This window comes from Atractosteus spatula, chromosome 12, assembly GCF_055471065.1.
Source record: "Atractosteus spatula isolate fAtrSpa1 chromosome 12, fAtrSpa1.hap1, whole genome shotgun sequence".
NCBI classification, from domain to species: domain Eukaryota; kingdom Metazoa; phylum Chordata; class Actinopteri; order Semionotiformes; family Lepisosteidae; genus Atractosteus; species Atractosteus spatula.
The window spans coordinates 8,306,597-8,321,513 of record NC_142717.1 but is presented as its reverse complement, the minus strand read 5'-3'; the positions used below and the strand labels follow the sequence as shown (position 1 = coordinate 8,321,513).

General features: G+C 34.0%; 1 protein-coding gene across 2 annotated transcripts in view; it reads left to right on the top strand.

Moving 5' to 3' along the window:
- The window catches only part of zfat (zinc finger and AT hook domain containing), a 54,597-nt gene that overhangs the window by 17,456 nt on the left and 22,224 nt on the right, over positions 1-14,917 (top strand). For both annotated transcript variants that reach the window (XM_088929732.1, XM_088929731.1), the window contains exon 8: positions 11,598-11,685. In XM_088929732.1, coding sequence (XP_088785858.1) covers positions 11,598-11,685 — 88 coding nt within the window. The remainder of the gene's footprint in view (positions 1-11,597; positions 11,686-14,917) is intronic.

Below are 14,917 nucleotides of genomic sequence, written 5' to 3'. Positions count from 1 at the left end.
TAAAAACAAAGTTCTGTGTTCTTTATTGGTTTTGTCTTTCATCAGAAATTCTTTAGAACAACCATGACATTTTTAATCTCGTCACAATTTATGCTACTGGCACAACAAAAAAAAAAGAATTACAGTTAAAATACTTTATGTTGAGCCAGGGAAACAAGCACATTTAACAGGCAAAGATTGGAGCCCACACCACAAAGGTAAGTGTAGTGGAGAAAACATGAAAAAAAAAATCATTTGGCTGAATTTGTAAAGTCTTAAAAACAGAAGTCTGAGGCTTGGCTTTTCCTGAAGCTGTTCATTAAGACATTAGAATTATATTTATGGATAAGTCAAACATTCTGAAAAGAGTATTTGTAGGTGTCTTCAAGTCTTTGCTAATGTGATATTGTCCTTGTAAAGGCAGGTTTTCTTAGTAGAGGACTTTGTTTCCTAATTGATAACTACTCTACTTTAAAAATATATTTTTTAATTTTTTAAAACTTTCTCCCTATTTATTTTACTGTATACTGAAGTAGTGTTTCACTATCCCCATATTCTTTCCACAGAGAATTTTGTGTGATTAAAATGTTTCCGGTTTGGTGACAGTCTTTGCAGTTTATTTTATTGTCTAACAAAAACCCTGAGCCTTGTAATATATTATATTTGAATCAGCTTCTTTGTTATAAATGAAGGTCACCCTTTTTTTTTAAAACCATGGTCTGAATTTTGTTCGGCATTACAGAGAAATAATACAGACATCTTCCTAAGACTCTGAAGCAGCACTGCTGGTATTTAAAGTTGGCCTCCAGCTATGATTTAACTTCTTAATTCATAGCCATAAAATATGAAATTAATTATCCATTGTACTATAATGACAGAAACAATGACACGTGCAAACACAGTATTGCTACAAATATAGACATTGGACTAATTTAATCCAAACATGTCACTATGTCGTTGAGTCTATTAAGATTTTTAATGGAAATTTGCTATTACAAATAATTTACATTACTTATTGTCAAATGCCAGTATGTATTTATTACCTGTTGTTAAAAATGTGTTGAGATATAACTTCCTTGCCATCTATGCTACTTTTGCCTCTGGCATTTCATGCATTTGGTCAAGCATACAAAGCTAAACAGACTCAAGGGAAATTGTTTTCTCTTCAAATTTAATGAGTTATCTCTGCCTTGATGCACATTAAAAGTAATGAAGACTCATTCAGAAACATATTATTGATCATAAGAAAATTGTAGTAATTAAGTTCCTAAATAAATAACTGATGTACAGGTGAAATGGATTCCATCAAAGGTCACCTTGGGAGTTTTTCTGTCCTGCAACCCAGTATTTATTTCATTTGATTATCTTTATGGTGCACTGCTTCTGTTTACGTGTAGGTAATTTAGTGCAAAACTACATTAACATTTTAAAAGGAGTAGGTTTGGTTCCTATTTAAGTCATCACCTTTTTTAAAAAAATAGTTAGCCATTTTTTTCTCACTCCTGTTTCTTGTGTAATTGTTGATCTGAAAATGGGTGGGTTAAGGCTTTTTATTTCAGATTATCTTTTACACATTGATTTGACATTTGAGGTTTTCTGGTTTGTTTGTTTTTATCCCTGATTTTGTTCTATTCTGAAAAGCTCCTGCTCATCTAAGGCAGCATAAAACTTCATTATTCTGACTGACAGTTTTGGCCAAACCACATCCTCCATTTCTCTGAAGGTGTTACGTAGAAGTGGGATTCTCTGAAATGAAGATCCGTTTTTGCTTAATCAAAAATTACTGGTAAGGTAAAATAGACAGGTGACTTTGTTAAAAAAAAAAGCAAGTACAGATAAAAAAAACACAGGTGATTTAACAGTCAGTTTTCTGCTTGGCCTTTTACGCTTTACTGAAGGTCAAAGAAAAGTGTTAAACCAGAAGCTGTGAAAATTCTTACTAATTTGCTGAACAAAATGAACAAAATAAGTGTTGATGTGTCCTAGTGAGATCTCAAGATGCTATTTTTTTCATTTAAAAATCTTGTCACCAGGTTCCATTTGAATGATGATAAATATGATTTTGTACTGGTCCAGAGTGGCAGACTTATGAACATCTCACAGTTTACAAGATATCTTTTATCTTAGTGAGAAGTGTGACCCCGTTATCCCTCACTGACATCATTGCATGCCTTCTGACACCTGAGAAGTTGCTTAGTCACTGGTTGACCAGGAGTTGACCAGTTCATTATATCATAACCCTTCTCCTGGTGGCACCAAGCCTGTTGTAAACTACCTCGGTGGGAATCCCATGAGTTATGTTTTTGTATACAGAAATTTTTGTTTTACAAGATTTCATTTAATTACCATAATTCAGAACACAATAATTAACTTTAAAACCACGTTTGACAAAGCTGTTGTGTAATTAAGATAAATCCCCTCCTCATATGGTGTAAGTACATAAGGGTTTGGTAAATCCATCATGATTTAGGGTAAGAAAAGATATTGGAATCTGATTTTTATTCAGAATGCCAATTTAAATATTTATATGTAAAATCCTATACACATGCTTAATCATTTAATTTTGATTTTACATTTTACCTGAAATGATAAAACATAATAAAACTGCAGTTTAAGTTTGATTAATCCTTACATTTATATATAAATTATCTAAGAAGAATAAAAAGATAAGACAAATGATAAGGCATTCTGGTCATGCATTTGGGGCATAATCAGATATACAGAAGATGCATATGCATACAAAATAAATAGATCTAAAATGTATGATAATGGACTCCTTCAGAATAATGAATTCTTTACATGAGTGCCATCAATATGCCACGTGAATGAATAAAAACCTACAACAAATCCAAACCCGGATATGAATGCAATGACAAAGCCACTAATAATGAAAAGTTCTCATAGTCCTTGAGGCACCATGCCTTAGTCAGGAGAGTAGGAGTCCACATTATCCATATCACAGTACTACAGCATTAATATTATACATTGTAGTTTATAATACTTCATTAACTGTACTACTTGCAGTCACCACTACAGAATAATAATTGTGTTGCAGTCAGTGAAGAGAGGGCGTTAACCAGACATTAAAATAATTTCATGTTCAGAACTAGGTTAAGAATCATCATAGGTAGTTGTCCTTTAAGCCACCTAGTTCTTAATATGGTCTAGGGTGCATTTTTTTTCAAAACAGAATCAATTGTACTCTAAAGGAAACTGGAGCATGCTGAAAATTAATTGGTCTTGGTGGAGACAACAGGGAGTAGTTATACGTGCAAAATGGAGGACTTAGTTTTTTTTTTTTATGTGGGTGAAATTCTTTGTTCCATCAGTGGAAATTTATCTGTGGTTAACCTTTAAATTAAATTGAAACAGCTGACCAATGTTCCTCAAAGGAAAGGATGTTTGAGGATTTGGAATGGATTTTATAATTAATTACCCTGCCAATTCTTGGGGCAAGAAACTTAAAAGTGTTTTGGAGTTATTTATGTGGTAATACCTATTTTTGGAGTTATGGATAGTTATAAATTGGTTTAACTGCTGTAGTAAACTGCTTGAACATCACATTTGTAGGTCAAATAGCTTCCAATTATTTTTTGTTCATATGCAACATAATAACACCCTATGTTATAATTTGTGGCTCCTGGGAAGTAGCCAGAGGAAGACAGAGGAAGTAAAAAGATTTTTTTTGCAACGTAGATAACGCAATAATAATCTTCAGGACATGTATGCAGTACTGTTACCCTAAACAGGAATATTTACTCTTTATCATACTTATACAGTTTTATTTTTAGTTGAGAACATTTCTCTCTGGGATTCCTTTTAAGACACCTTGTTTGTCTCTTTACACTCTCTTTTTTGTTTCAAAAGCAGCAAAAGTTTCAGTTGTCAGGAAGAATGTTCAGGCTTGTACCAAAACACCACTTCAGTACACCTCTCTGAAATTAATCCTAACTGACCTGCTGGTTGAGACAAACCACTTGAATAAGTCTTTTTAATAAGAAAAGCCCATAAAACCTACATGATTTAGACACAATATTATTAACTTATATGACTTTTATTAATTTAGGATTTTTCCAAACCGATATTTTATTGCTAAGAAATAGCTGTGTTAAGTCTGGACTATTAGTTACACCCAGCTGCTGAATCAAGCAGTTTTCATAACAGGATGATTCACCTACCACGGTGCATTAAAGGGATATGAGATCACCATAACAAGCAACAAGTTATATATCGGAAAGGAGAGGCTAGCAGACCACTGTAGATGTCTGGAATGATAACCCAACCCACAAAATGTTTCCAGCTTAAGGAGAAAAAAAAGATCAAGGGCATTGAAAAACTGCATACCCTTTCTAATGCACTATAATTCGAGCCATTCTGTCAGAGTAAGGGGAAAATTCATTTTCCTTTTGTTTGGTATTCAACAGTTTCCATTCCAGGGCTATTTGAATTTATGGTCTGCGCCTGGGCCTTTGATTTATTATGCTGTTATAAAATTAAGTTTTCAACTATCGGCTTGTCAAGAGAAGCTCTACCATTTCTGCTGAGGCTGTATTTTGAGGAGGGGGATCGGTTGACTGGATAAAATGTGTATTTTTCCAAGATGATTGTCTGAATGCCACAACATGATCCATTTATACCTTGAGTGATGGAACTTTATTTGTCCTTGCATTGTTATGCATAAGTATTTTTCTCCTATCAAAGGGTGAATGAAAGTTTGCAAAATATTGTATGTTAGTATACATTTGAGTCTTTCTAAATATAAGTTTGTGTAATAGGATGTAATTGATGTGAGAAATTGATCCAGCTGTTTTTTTTAATGATCTAGTCTATCTGCTTGGACAACATGCCAGCTCGTACAAACCTTCATATGAAGAAGCACCTCCTCTTCTCAGTGCTAAAAAGACTTAGTTTGCATTTGTGTTTACTTGCCAGCATAGGACGGCCCTTTACTGTCCTTAGGACAGTCCTCCCTTGAACTTGAGTTCCTTGATGCTATATCTTTCATCTGTGAATGGGACCATATCTTGGTGCACTTGGCTCGGGCTTCTCAAGTTAATCTAAAAGTTAGACCATGCTGGTCAAAGATCTTCATCTTGAAGAGGAATTGTTCTGACTAAAAATTATAATAAGTATTGCACTTATATTTGTATACGTACTTGTTAAATATAACCCTCATCCTCTTACCTGATCAATCATGTTTCTCTAGAAAACAAAATACATTTAAAATGTAAAGGAAATCAAGCTTTTTGTTTAATTGTGCCTCTTAGAGACCACAAATCAAAGTGAAATCACAATGGACGTATTTGGATCAGGGAACAGCTTCTAATGTGAGACATCATGGATCTGAAAATTGCTTTTGTTCCTTATTGGGAGTTAGGTCATTTAATTCCAGAATTGAAGTCATACATCTCTCCACAGTGATAGTGTTTTACTATGGAGCCAGTTCTTCCAAGCACCAAGCCTTAAGACAATCCCAGTGTTTAAAATTATTATTGTTCATAATGGTAAAAATCATCAAAGAATCAGAGGTAAATAAATATTTTTTAATACATTGTGATGTTTCGGTGATGTGAATCACCATTTAAAGAGAGGCGGCTTTTGGAAAATGTTATCAATTTATTTGAATTACATGTGTACCCATTTGAAATATCTAACTCAACAGCAGTGGGATTTAAACCACAACCTTCCAGTAGTCTTCAAACCCCTCTTTCATGCTATTGCTTAACTATTTAGTGTCACTCCATTGCAGAAGCAGGCCTGGGTGTTGCACATCTCCAGTGTTCAATCACAGAAACTGTTTTAGAGTACAAAAGCTGCATTTCAACAAAAAAAAAAAACATGTAGGCTGATGAGGCACCTGTGAAGCTTTCAATAACTTTTGTAGCATCTGATTATTAACATATTAGGGTCTTGTCTAAACATCTATGTGTTCCGTGGTAGATATGTACACAAAAGTGTTTGCAACTGAAACATCCTTAGCAAATGTTTGCTTGAAATGATTAAACCTGTATTTCCCAGAAGTCTTTAATAATAGATAGAACAGCTTTCTATTCATGCCAGCTTCCACAGAAAATGGTTAAAGTAATACATTTACAAGATTTAGTGAGTGCATTAGAGAGCATAATATGGAAAAAAAAAGCTTTCTACCTAAAAATGCAACACTCTGGAAAGCTCAGATGATCTCAAGTTTACTATTTCTAATGTTTTGGTTCTATTTGTTGTTTTCTGATTGTATTGTAGTTAGTGGTATATGCCTACTGTGAAAGCAAAGAAAGTTCTATTAGCTGGCGTGCTTCTGAAAATATTTACTTTCATGCTTTTAAATACATTCCATCTGAAGTGTCTCAGTTCTGTTCATATTATTTTTATTGGTATTTTAATGAAGTATATTTTCTGCACTATTCACCCTGCCACAAAAATAATGCAAAATCAGGGTTTGTGCTTCTTTTGGGGGCATGGCTGGTCATGTCTTTTTGTACCAGCAGCTTATGGGTCAGTGTCCAGTTCAACTGTCGCAACTATATTAAAACCTGTGCTGTAGGTATAGCACAGTTTTAACAAAACGGAAACATTATAGGTCACATACAGTATGAATATATATATATATTTTTGTGAGTATTGTGAGATTAATATTTTGTTTTCTAGTATATGTTTTAAATGTCGGAATGTCCCCGAATCAGTCACTGCAGACATATGAACGGTGTGACCTTTAAATCAAAGGAAATTACAGAATTTTATAGAATGAGGAGGCAGAAAAAAGAACCAATAGGGCAGAATTGATACTTATTGTATAATGTATTTGTCAGATTCAAGGGCCAAATTTACATATATTATTGTCTTATTTCAGATGTGTATCATTTATGACATCAGACCTATAAGTTAAGAAAATAAAAGCAATACTTCTTGCTATTTTATGGATATGCTTTTATTTTATTGACCTTGGAGAAATAGGCTGAATGCTTTAAAAATTAAAAAGATGTAGAGTCTAAATTTAATGTTTCTTTGAACAGTAAAATCTCTTCAGTCACTTTTCATTGCTGAATTTGACAGCAGTGTCAGTGTTTCTAAACTTATATAAATTCAATTTGACTCTTATTATTCTACATTTAGTTATCTAACGTTGGCTGTTTCAAAGAATCTGCTCATGACACTATGCTCTGGTGATTTGCATTGTTATTTGCTAACCCATCAATCAGCAAAACAGAGAAAAATGGAACCGGACTTTGGCTTTGTAGCATCCCGTTTTGAATTACCACATGTTGTGTTTAAGATACTTGCTTGTACCACACCTATTGCCAGATTAAATTAAATTCAGGTAGTAACATATTTTAAGTTTAAAAAGAGTTATACATACTGTATAATTTGGAAACTGATTATTTTTGTGGCTTCTTTTGAAAATTCCTGGCAGAAATGTGGCTCAGAATCTTTTATGATATCTAAGACCTCAGAAGGACTGTCAAAATGCACACCTTTGGAGTGCTTGTAAGGCATTTTTATCATATGAAACGAAATACTTTCACGGATTATTTAATGGGATAAAGAAGCCTTGTTTTGAACATTTATGGGTTTAAGTATTTTTTAAAGTTTACATTAAATGGAGCAGTTTTAGAGTCCAGTTTGTGAAATGTTATTTTTAACTAAAACTTAACTGTGATTTATAATTTAAACTTTTATTTATGTATATATTTTATTTATGAATAGATAATGGAGTAAGCGTAACAAAAACATGTTTGTCATGAATGTTATGCTAAATTATGCTAAAAATGCAGTTAGAAGAATGGGCAGATTAGGTTTAATGCACCTCAACATAAAGTATGCTAGTTTTTACCAACAAGATATAACTCCATCTAAAAAAAAAACATTGCCTAAAAATACAAAGTGAAGGAAGTTTCAGCTTTTAGTCACAAATCAGCCAAAACAAATATGCTATGCATTTGCCACACTGCTTTTTGGAAGTGCTATCTACAAACAGAATGTGTGATATTCAGATTTTATTGCTAACAGTTCTTCAGTTTTGTCAGCTTTACTTTTGTGTGTCATGTTTACTTTTGGTTGTCACATTTTCTCTTGCACATATTCAGTACAGTTTTTTTTTTTACAGTTTTAGGCTGTAATGGATTGCAGAAGTAAAAAATGTTAATACTACACTCAGAGCAATTCATGTGAAGATGCAGGGGGAAATATGACTATGAAATACGAAATATGACTTAATGAAATTTTTTTTTTTCTTGTATGAAAAACAAAATTAGACTTTATGATGCAGATGTCCTTTATTTTTTAGTGAACATATGCAACATTTATGGAAACAATGGGCCTGTTGCCTGGCTTTGATGCCTTTCAGTGGAAGGAAGAAATGTTTCCCTAGCTGCAAGTACACTCAAAATATACAACTGTCTTCTCATTAAAAATAATGAGTTGTATTCTGTGGTGCTCTACCAGAAAAAAAAATACTCCATTTATATTATATTAAAGAATATGTTTATAGTGGTATCTACAACAGTTTTTTTGGTGATCTCATAATTGGAGAACATTCAACTTGCAAATACCTTTTTCTTTTTTTTTTGAGCTAGTCATTTTTTATTCATTTTTAGTTGAGCTTAATATAATGGCTTGTGAAAGTTTTAAGACCCTTGCACAGTTCATACAGTTGCTTGGAAGCTCGCAGTCATGACACTTTGAAGTAGAAATTGATATTTGTTATATTCGCAGATAATAATTATTCCAAAAGAAAAATGGAAATGTCATGATTGCATTATTTAAATTAGTATTTAAATCCTTTGTTATGGCAAACCTAATTTTTAATGCATTTGGACAAAATGACTTAAAGAGCCACACAGGTAAGTGGCCTCTCTGTGCAATAATCAATTTCTATTATGATTTCTAACTGAAAACACCTCTTTCTTTGAGGTTTTATGTTCACGTAGTGAATTTAAAGCAAAAACTGAGCCAGGAAGACTACAAAGCATCCAGAGCATGGAAAGGATAAATTCAATGAAAATGAAAGATTAGGAGAAGAGTGCAGAAATATCCAAATCTTTGAACATCCCTGTAATTACTTTCTACTCATTTATCAGGAAGTGGAAGGTGAATCAAGGTGAATTATACCACCCAGATACTGACTAGATATGACTGGTACTCACTGTTAACTGAGCAACAAGGAAAGGTAGAAACTGGTAAGGAATGGCACTGTGAAGCCAGTGATACCTTTGAAAGAGTTACAGAATTAAGTGGCAGAGATGGGAGAAAATGTGCAACAATAAACAATATCCAAAATAGTTCACAAAACTAGCCTATATTTTAGAGTGACAAATCCATCGCAAATGTAGTTTTCAACAAACAATTTAAGTGATACACGCATGTTTGCAAACATATGGCAAATAGGTTTTGTGATCAGACAACATAAAATTTAGACTTTTTTAGTATAATTTGAAATGCTCCCAAAAAGAGCATCTCCTAGTCAACACTATTCTTACCATCAAGCTTTTCCTCAGCAGGAACTAGATTGATTTTTATTATTGAAGAATAAATGCGCAGAGCAAAGTACAGACAAGAAACCTGTTTCAGTTTGTATTAGTCTAAAAACTAAGGTGCAATTCACCTTTCAGCAGGGAAAGGAATGTCCTTGAGAGTGGCCCATTCAAAGTCTTGAATTTAGTCCTATTGAGAACCTAGGAAAATACTTGTAAACTGATTTCTATAATTGAACTCCAAGAAACTAGAGAGAGCTTGAGCAAATCTGCAAAGAAGAATTGTAAAAACCTACACCTTGTGGGTATGCAAAGTTGGTAGATACAGTGGTTAGCATAGAGTTGTTCTCCCTGTGTTCATGTGGGTTTCCTCCCACAGTCCAGAAGCATACTGGTAAATAAGTTGGTTCCTGGGAAAATTGGCCCTAAGTATGAATGTCAGTGTGTCTGGCTTACGATGGACTGGTGTCCTGGGCAGGATGTATCTTACTTGTGCCTGCTGCTTGTCAGGAAAGGTTCCGGCTTCCCCACGACCCTGAATTTGAAGAAGTGGTTAGAAAATGGATGGATGAATTTAAAGAGGTTATCATTAGCTCGGTCCATTGGTGTGTTATTCTGGCACATTTTATATCTGCAGTTTTGTGACCTCAAAAAAGTACAACCTTTGGTTATTTAATCTTCTTGTAATTGACCTATGGAGTTTTCTTTCCATGAAGATTTATCTGTGGCATGAATGATGCTGTTTTGCACTTCAGCATAATGAAACCGTGTTTGCAGACTGTTCATATTTAAGAGTTATTGCCTATAAATCTTATAACATTAGAGAATGACATCATTTTATTCTCTTTTGGTACTAGCATCGATTGGAATGTGTCTGTAGTTTTATTATCTAAAATGAAATATCCAGTCAGTGCATGCGAAAAACTATGTTGCAATTTGGATAGCACCACAAGATGAGAAATGGTAGTGCTGTTGTTGGTTTGTTTTTCAGTCAGGATGGCAGCATGCATTAAACTTGTTTTTTAGCGGAGAACTGTGATTAAATTCCTGCCAAGGTAAGCTAGAAAGCTATGAATACTCACAGAAGGCTGAAAATGGTTATGGGTCTGTCTATGGTATAGTCCTGGGAAAGAAACCGGCCTCAATCATACTCCAAGGTTTAAGAGTCCAAACATGGTAAAAGTGCTACAATAATTGAGTAAAACTTTGTGCAGACAGATGTCTCAAGAATATTACTAGCTAGCAAGAGATTAGCAAATATCCAGTTGAGAAGGTTATCCAAGTACATTATGATTTTGTTTTTGAAGGCTGGATCCTGTGTACAGAACAAATTTAACAGATTTCACAGTACGTTGGTGGAAGTATTAACTTGGACAGGGATGCATTCCTTTTCTGCACAGTCATTGTTGACACAAAGCACATTGACTGATTTGAGGTGAAGATCAGTTACCATAATTTCTAATTGTGTCATTGATCATTCGTTTTCCTAATGCCATTGACTTGCATATTTGGCAAATTCTTGTACCTAACAGATAGGCTGCAATTTGTAGTGCCCAAATAACAGAGAGAGTTATAAGAATAAGAGGTCCGTTAAGATCACTTTATTGGCCATATACAATTTCTTGCATTAGGAATTTGTCTTTTCGCATACCCCAACTTGCTCTCCATGAGACACATGGACAGACAGGGAAAGAAGCATGGGGTCAGAGCACAGGGTCAGCCATTTACCATGGGGTCAGAGCGCAGGGTCAGCCATACGGCGCCCCTGGAGCAGTTGGGGTTAAGGGCCTTGATCAGGGGCCCAACGGAGTAGGATTTCTCTGCCGGCCACGGGATACAAACCGGCAACCTTCCAGCCACAGGCGCAGATCCTTAGCCACAGAGCCACCGCACTGCAGTTATGTGTGTTTCTGTAATGTCTATAGGGAAAGTAAAACTTCTTGGGAACTTTTCTGTTTGCAGTTTCTTAAACTAGATAAAAGTAGTTCCAACAAACTTCATTTTAAACATTGATCTTGATTGTTTCTTTTTCCTTAAAGAGTTTTTCAGTTAAATCTGTAGTAGTCACTGATGCTTACTTTATTGGTGAAATCTTTATGTTGTAGTTTAATTTCACACAATATTAACTTTATGTGTCAAACTCTCTTTCAGGATAAAAGAAGTTATGTCTGCCCTGTGTGTGAGAAGTCCTTTCCTGAGGATCGACTTATTAAATCTCACATCAAAACCTACCATCCAGGTAAGAACCAGAGACATATTGAGTGTTCCACCTGAATATGAAGCAGGGCTTTCCTTTGCTTGCTTACTTAATTCCACACACAGGGCTTGTATGTTCTGTGGGTTGGTGGTTGTTATTAAACAAAATTAAAAGTTACATTACACGATTTTTTTGCATAACATCTATTAAGTCTATTTAATCAATTAAAAACAACTCTTTGTGTATTTTCGTGATGTACACCATATGTACAGTGAGTCATCTTACACTATGACGCAGTTAGATTTGCAACTTAAATAGTTCCTTCAGGTTATTGTTGCAATAAAAATAAATTACACAGTCCTAACAAATGATATAAAAGGGCTCAGTTCCAAACTCTTGCAAATGACATATTTACAAAAACCTAATTGTAAAAAAAAAAAGATACAAAATTCGCAAAGAGAATATTAAGAAAAAAAACACATGGTTGCTAGCCAATTAAAGAAATACTGTCTGATTAGAAAACTTTAGCTCATGAGAGCAGATATCAATCAAGAGAGAAGAATGAAAAATAGCCAGTGATAACAGATGTGTTTGTAGTTTAGATTTTCTGCAGAGATGGAACAGGAACAACTTTAGCAGTATCTGATTGGCAATTCCAAAGTAGCAGGTGCAACAAAAATGGAGGATGATTGCCATGTGTATTTCTTAGGGATAGCCCAGACTTAAAGAACCTAGTATTGCCAAGTAGAAAATCAGAGCATCAAGAGATCGAAGCAGTAATCAATACTAGTATAGTGGAAGCTGTGAGGATTTGGGAGAATAGACCTAAATATAGTTTGAAACCTGCTAGGCAGCTGTTGCTGTTTAGAAACAATTCAGGCTGTTGCATTTTGCAAGACTTCGTTGTGAATTACAAATACAGTCATTTAAGTAAAGCTTATCACTAACTCAGACAAGAAATAAAAAGGTATGACTCAAGATTATGAGCGTCTGCAAAATAGAGATAGGGTCAGTCCTTTGCAATGTTTAGTAATTGATGCTTGACATGCACTGTGCTGTGGAGATGAGGTTACTACCTAAGTGGACTTCCAGGTGACTGATTGTTCAGGATTGCAGAAACTAATGGTTTTCAAAATAATCTAGTTGAGGCATATTTGTAAAGTTTTGATTCTGGATGTAATAGTAACAGATCAGTCTTGATACCATTAAACTGGCAAGAGCTCCTGAAGCACGTATGATTTTGCAGGCATGCATGTAAAATCTGTCTTATATAGTTTTTGGGACAACAGTTGGGATTACAGTTTATTGTTCCAATATATTTCACTTTATTTTGACAAAACGTGGAGTTTAAAATGTAGTCGTCGAAATACAGATCGTGGTGGAACACCGTATGAGATCATATTTTGTGGTAGAGCAATGTACTGCAATAGAAAGAGATTGCAAGTGTCCTACTGAGCAACTGATGATTTGTACTGAATCATCAAAACCCCTATTGGAGGCAATCAAGGGAGATTACATGGCCAGTGTTGACAAAAGTTATCAGTGCCGGCAGACTAATCAGTGAGGGGCATTAGCACTGAGCAGTAGATCACTATTGTCACTGACATTTGCACTACTGGAGTTTCATCACTGCTGTTTAGGAATGCACAGGATTGGAGGGATCCAAGATAATTGTATCATACAACATGCTGAATGAACTACCAGGGAGCCCTATTTTCAAAACCTTTCCAGAATCAAAGAAGATAGGAAATGGGTTAATAATAAGGTATACTTGGGCAAAGGGTAGACTTCTGTAGGATTTACAGTAGCATGTATGAGGGCAAAAACACAGGATCTGTCTGTGGTGCAACTGAAGTTTTTTTTTTCCATACGATCAAAACTGTACTTGTTTAATCTTTGTATCACCAGGTACACAATGAAATTAGCATTTATTCCACTGAAACCTAGAAATCTTGTTTGGGACAAAAACAAAGCTTTCATAATAGACATAATAAGTATTGCAAGGAAATATCCCATAATTCCAGAAGCATCAATAATTTAGACACAAATGTGGCAGTATATGTGGAGTACTTAGAGACTGTATCCTCTCAACAGTCAGCCTTTGTGTTTTATTGACACTGACTAATACTTAATTGAAGGCATTGGAGAAGTCAATTGGTGATTAAGATTTACAGTTATTCTGGGGAATGGAGAACTAAGTTATTTTCATTGAAGTCTAAGCATTTTGATTCATTTCAAAAGTCTAAGCAATTTTCATTGAGGAATAAAGAATGTTCTAACATAAAAAAACATCCACTGTAAATAACAAAAAACAGAACTCGAACAACACAGCAATGGGCATCTTTTCTAAAGATTCTAAGGAAATTATTATTACAGACAATCCTAGAACTAGTTGTTATTCAAGATGTATTGAATGCTAAATAAGAAAGTTAATCAATGTAATGTAGCAGAGGGACCAACCAGAAAGATCCATTACTAGAGTTTAAACTATTTGATGTTCCCTGCTGCAAGCCTTATAGAAATATATCACTGTCTTAAAGTTGTAAATATAAGGAGTATGCAAATTCAGTCACAAAACATCTTTTTTTTCTTTTGAGAAGAAAAAGCAATAAAATGAAAGAATTAAGCATATCTCAAAAATTTGTACAGATTCCTTTAGACAGCCACCATTTGGAGATGTTACACTAAGTTTATTTTTCTCCTTTGATAATTTAGATGGTTGTGTTTTGTAGACATAGTCAGAGTTTACCATAGATTTTATCATATACAATGCATATTTTAGTATTAATGTATAGCAGAACTGGTGTGCTGTAATGTTTGATTATTGTAGTACTCATGATTAAAAAAAGTTTTTGACATTTTCCAAGTGCATTAATTCATGAAAGCTTTAAATAAAGGCTTATTATTCCCAGCCTAATGTTCTATACAACAAATGAACAAATTATTAAGATTAGTTATAATTATGCATTTATTCACAAAACAACACACCATGTCAAATCCAACTATGGTATAATATTAATTATTTATTTTATTGTTTTCTCATTTTTTCATTCTAGACTATATCTTAATTTAAAATGGTACTTATTATACCATATATTGCTGTTGTAAATTAATTATATAGTAACTGTAATAAAATAGATGTGCACAGCTGTTTTTGTAACAGTAAGTAATTAAACCATAATATGGCTGGGATGATTTCATTTAAGTTTTTTCACTGGTGTTATTATGACTCACTCTTTTATTGACAAACAATTAACTGTGTGTTAATTTAGCT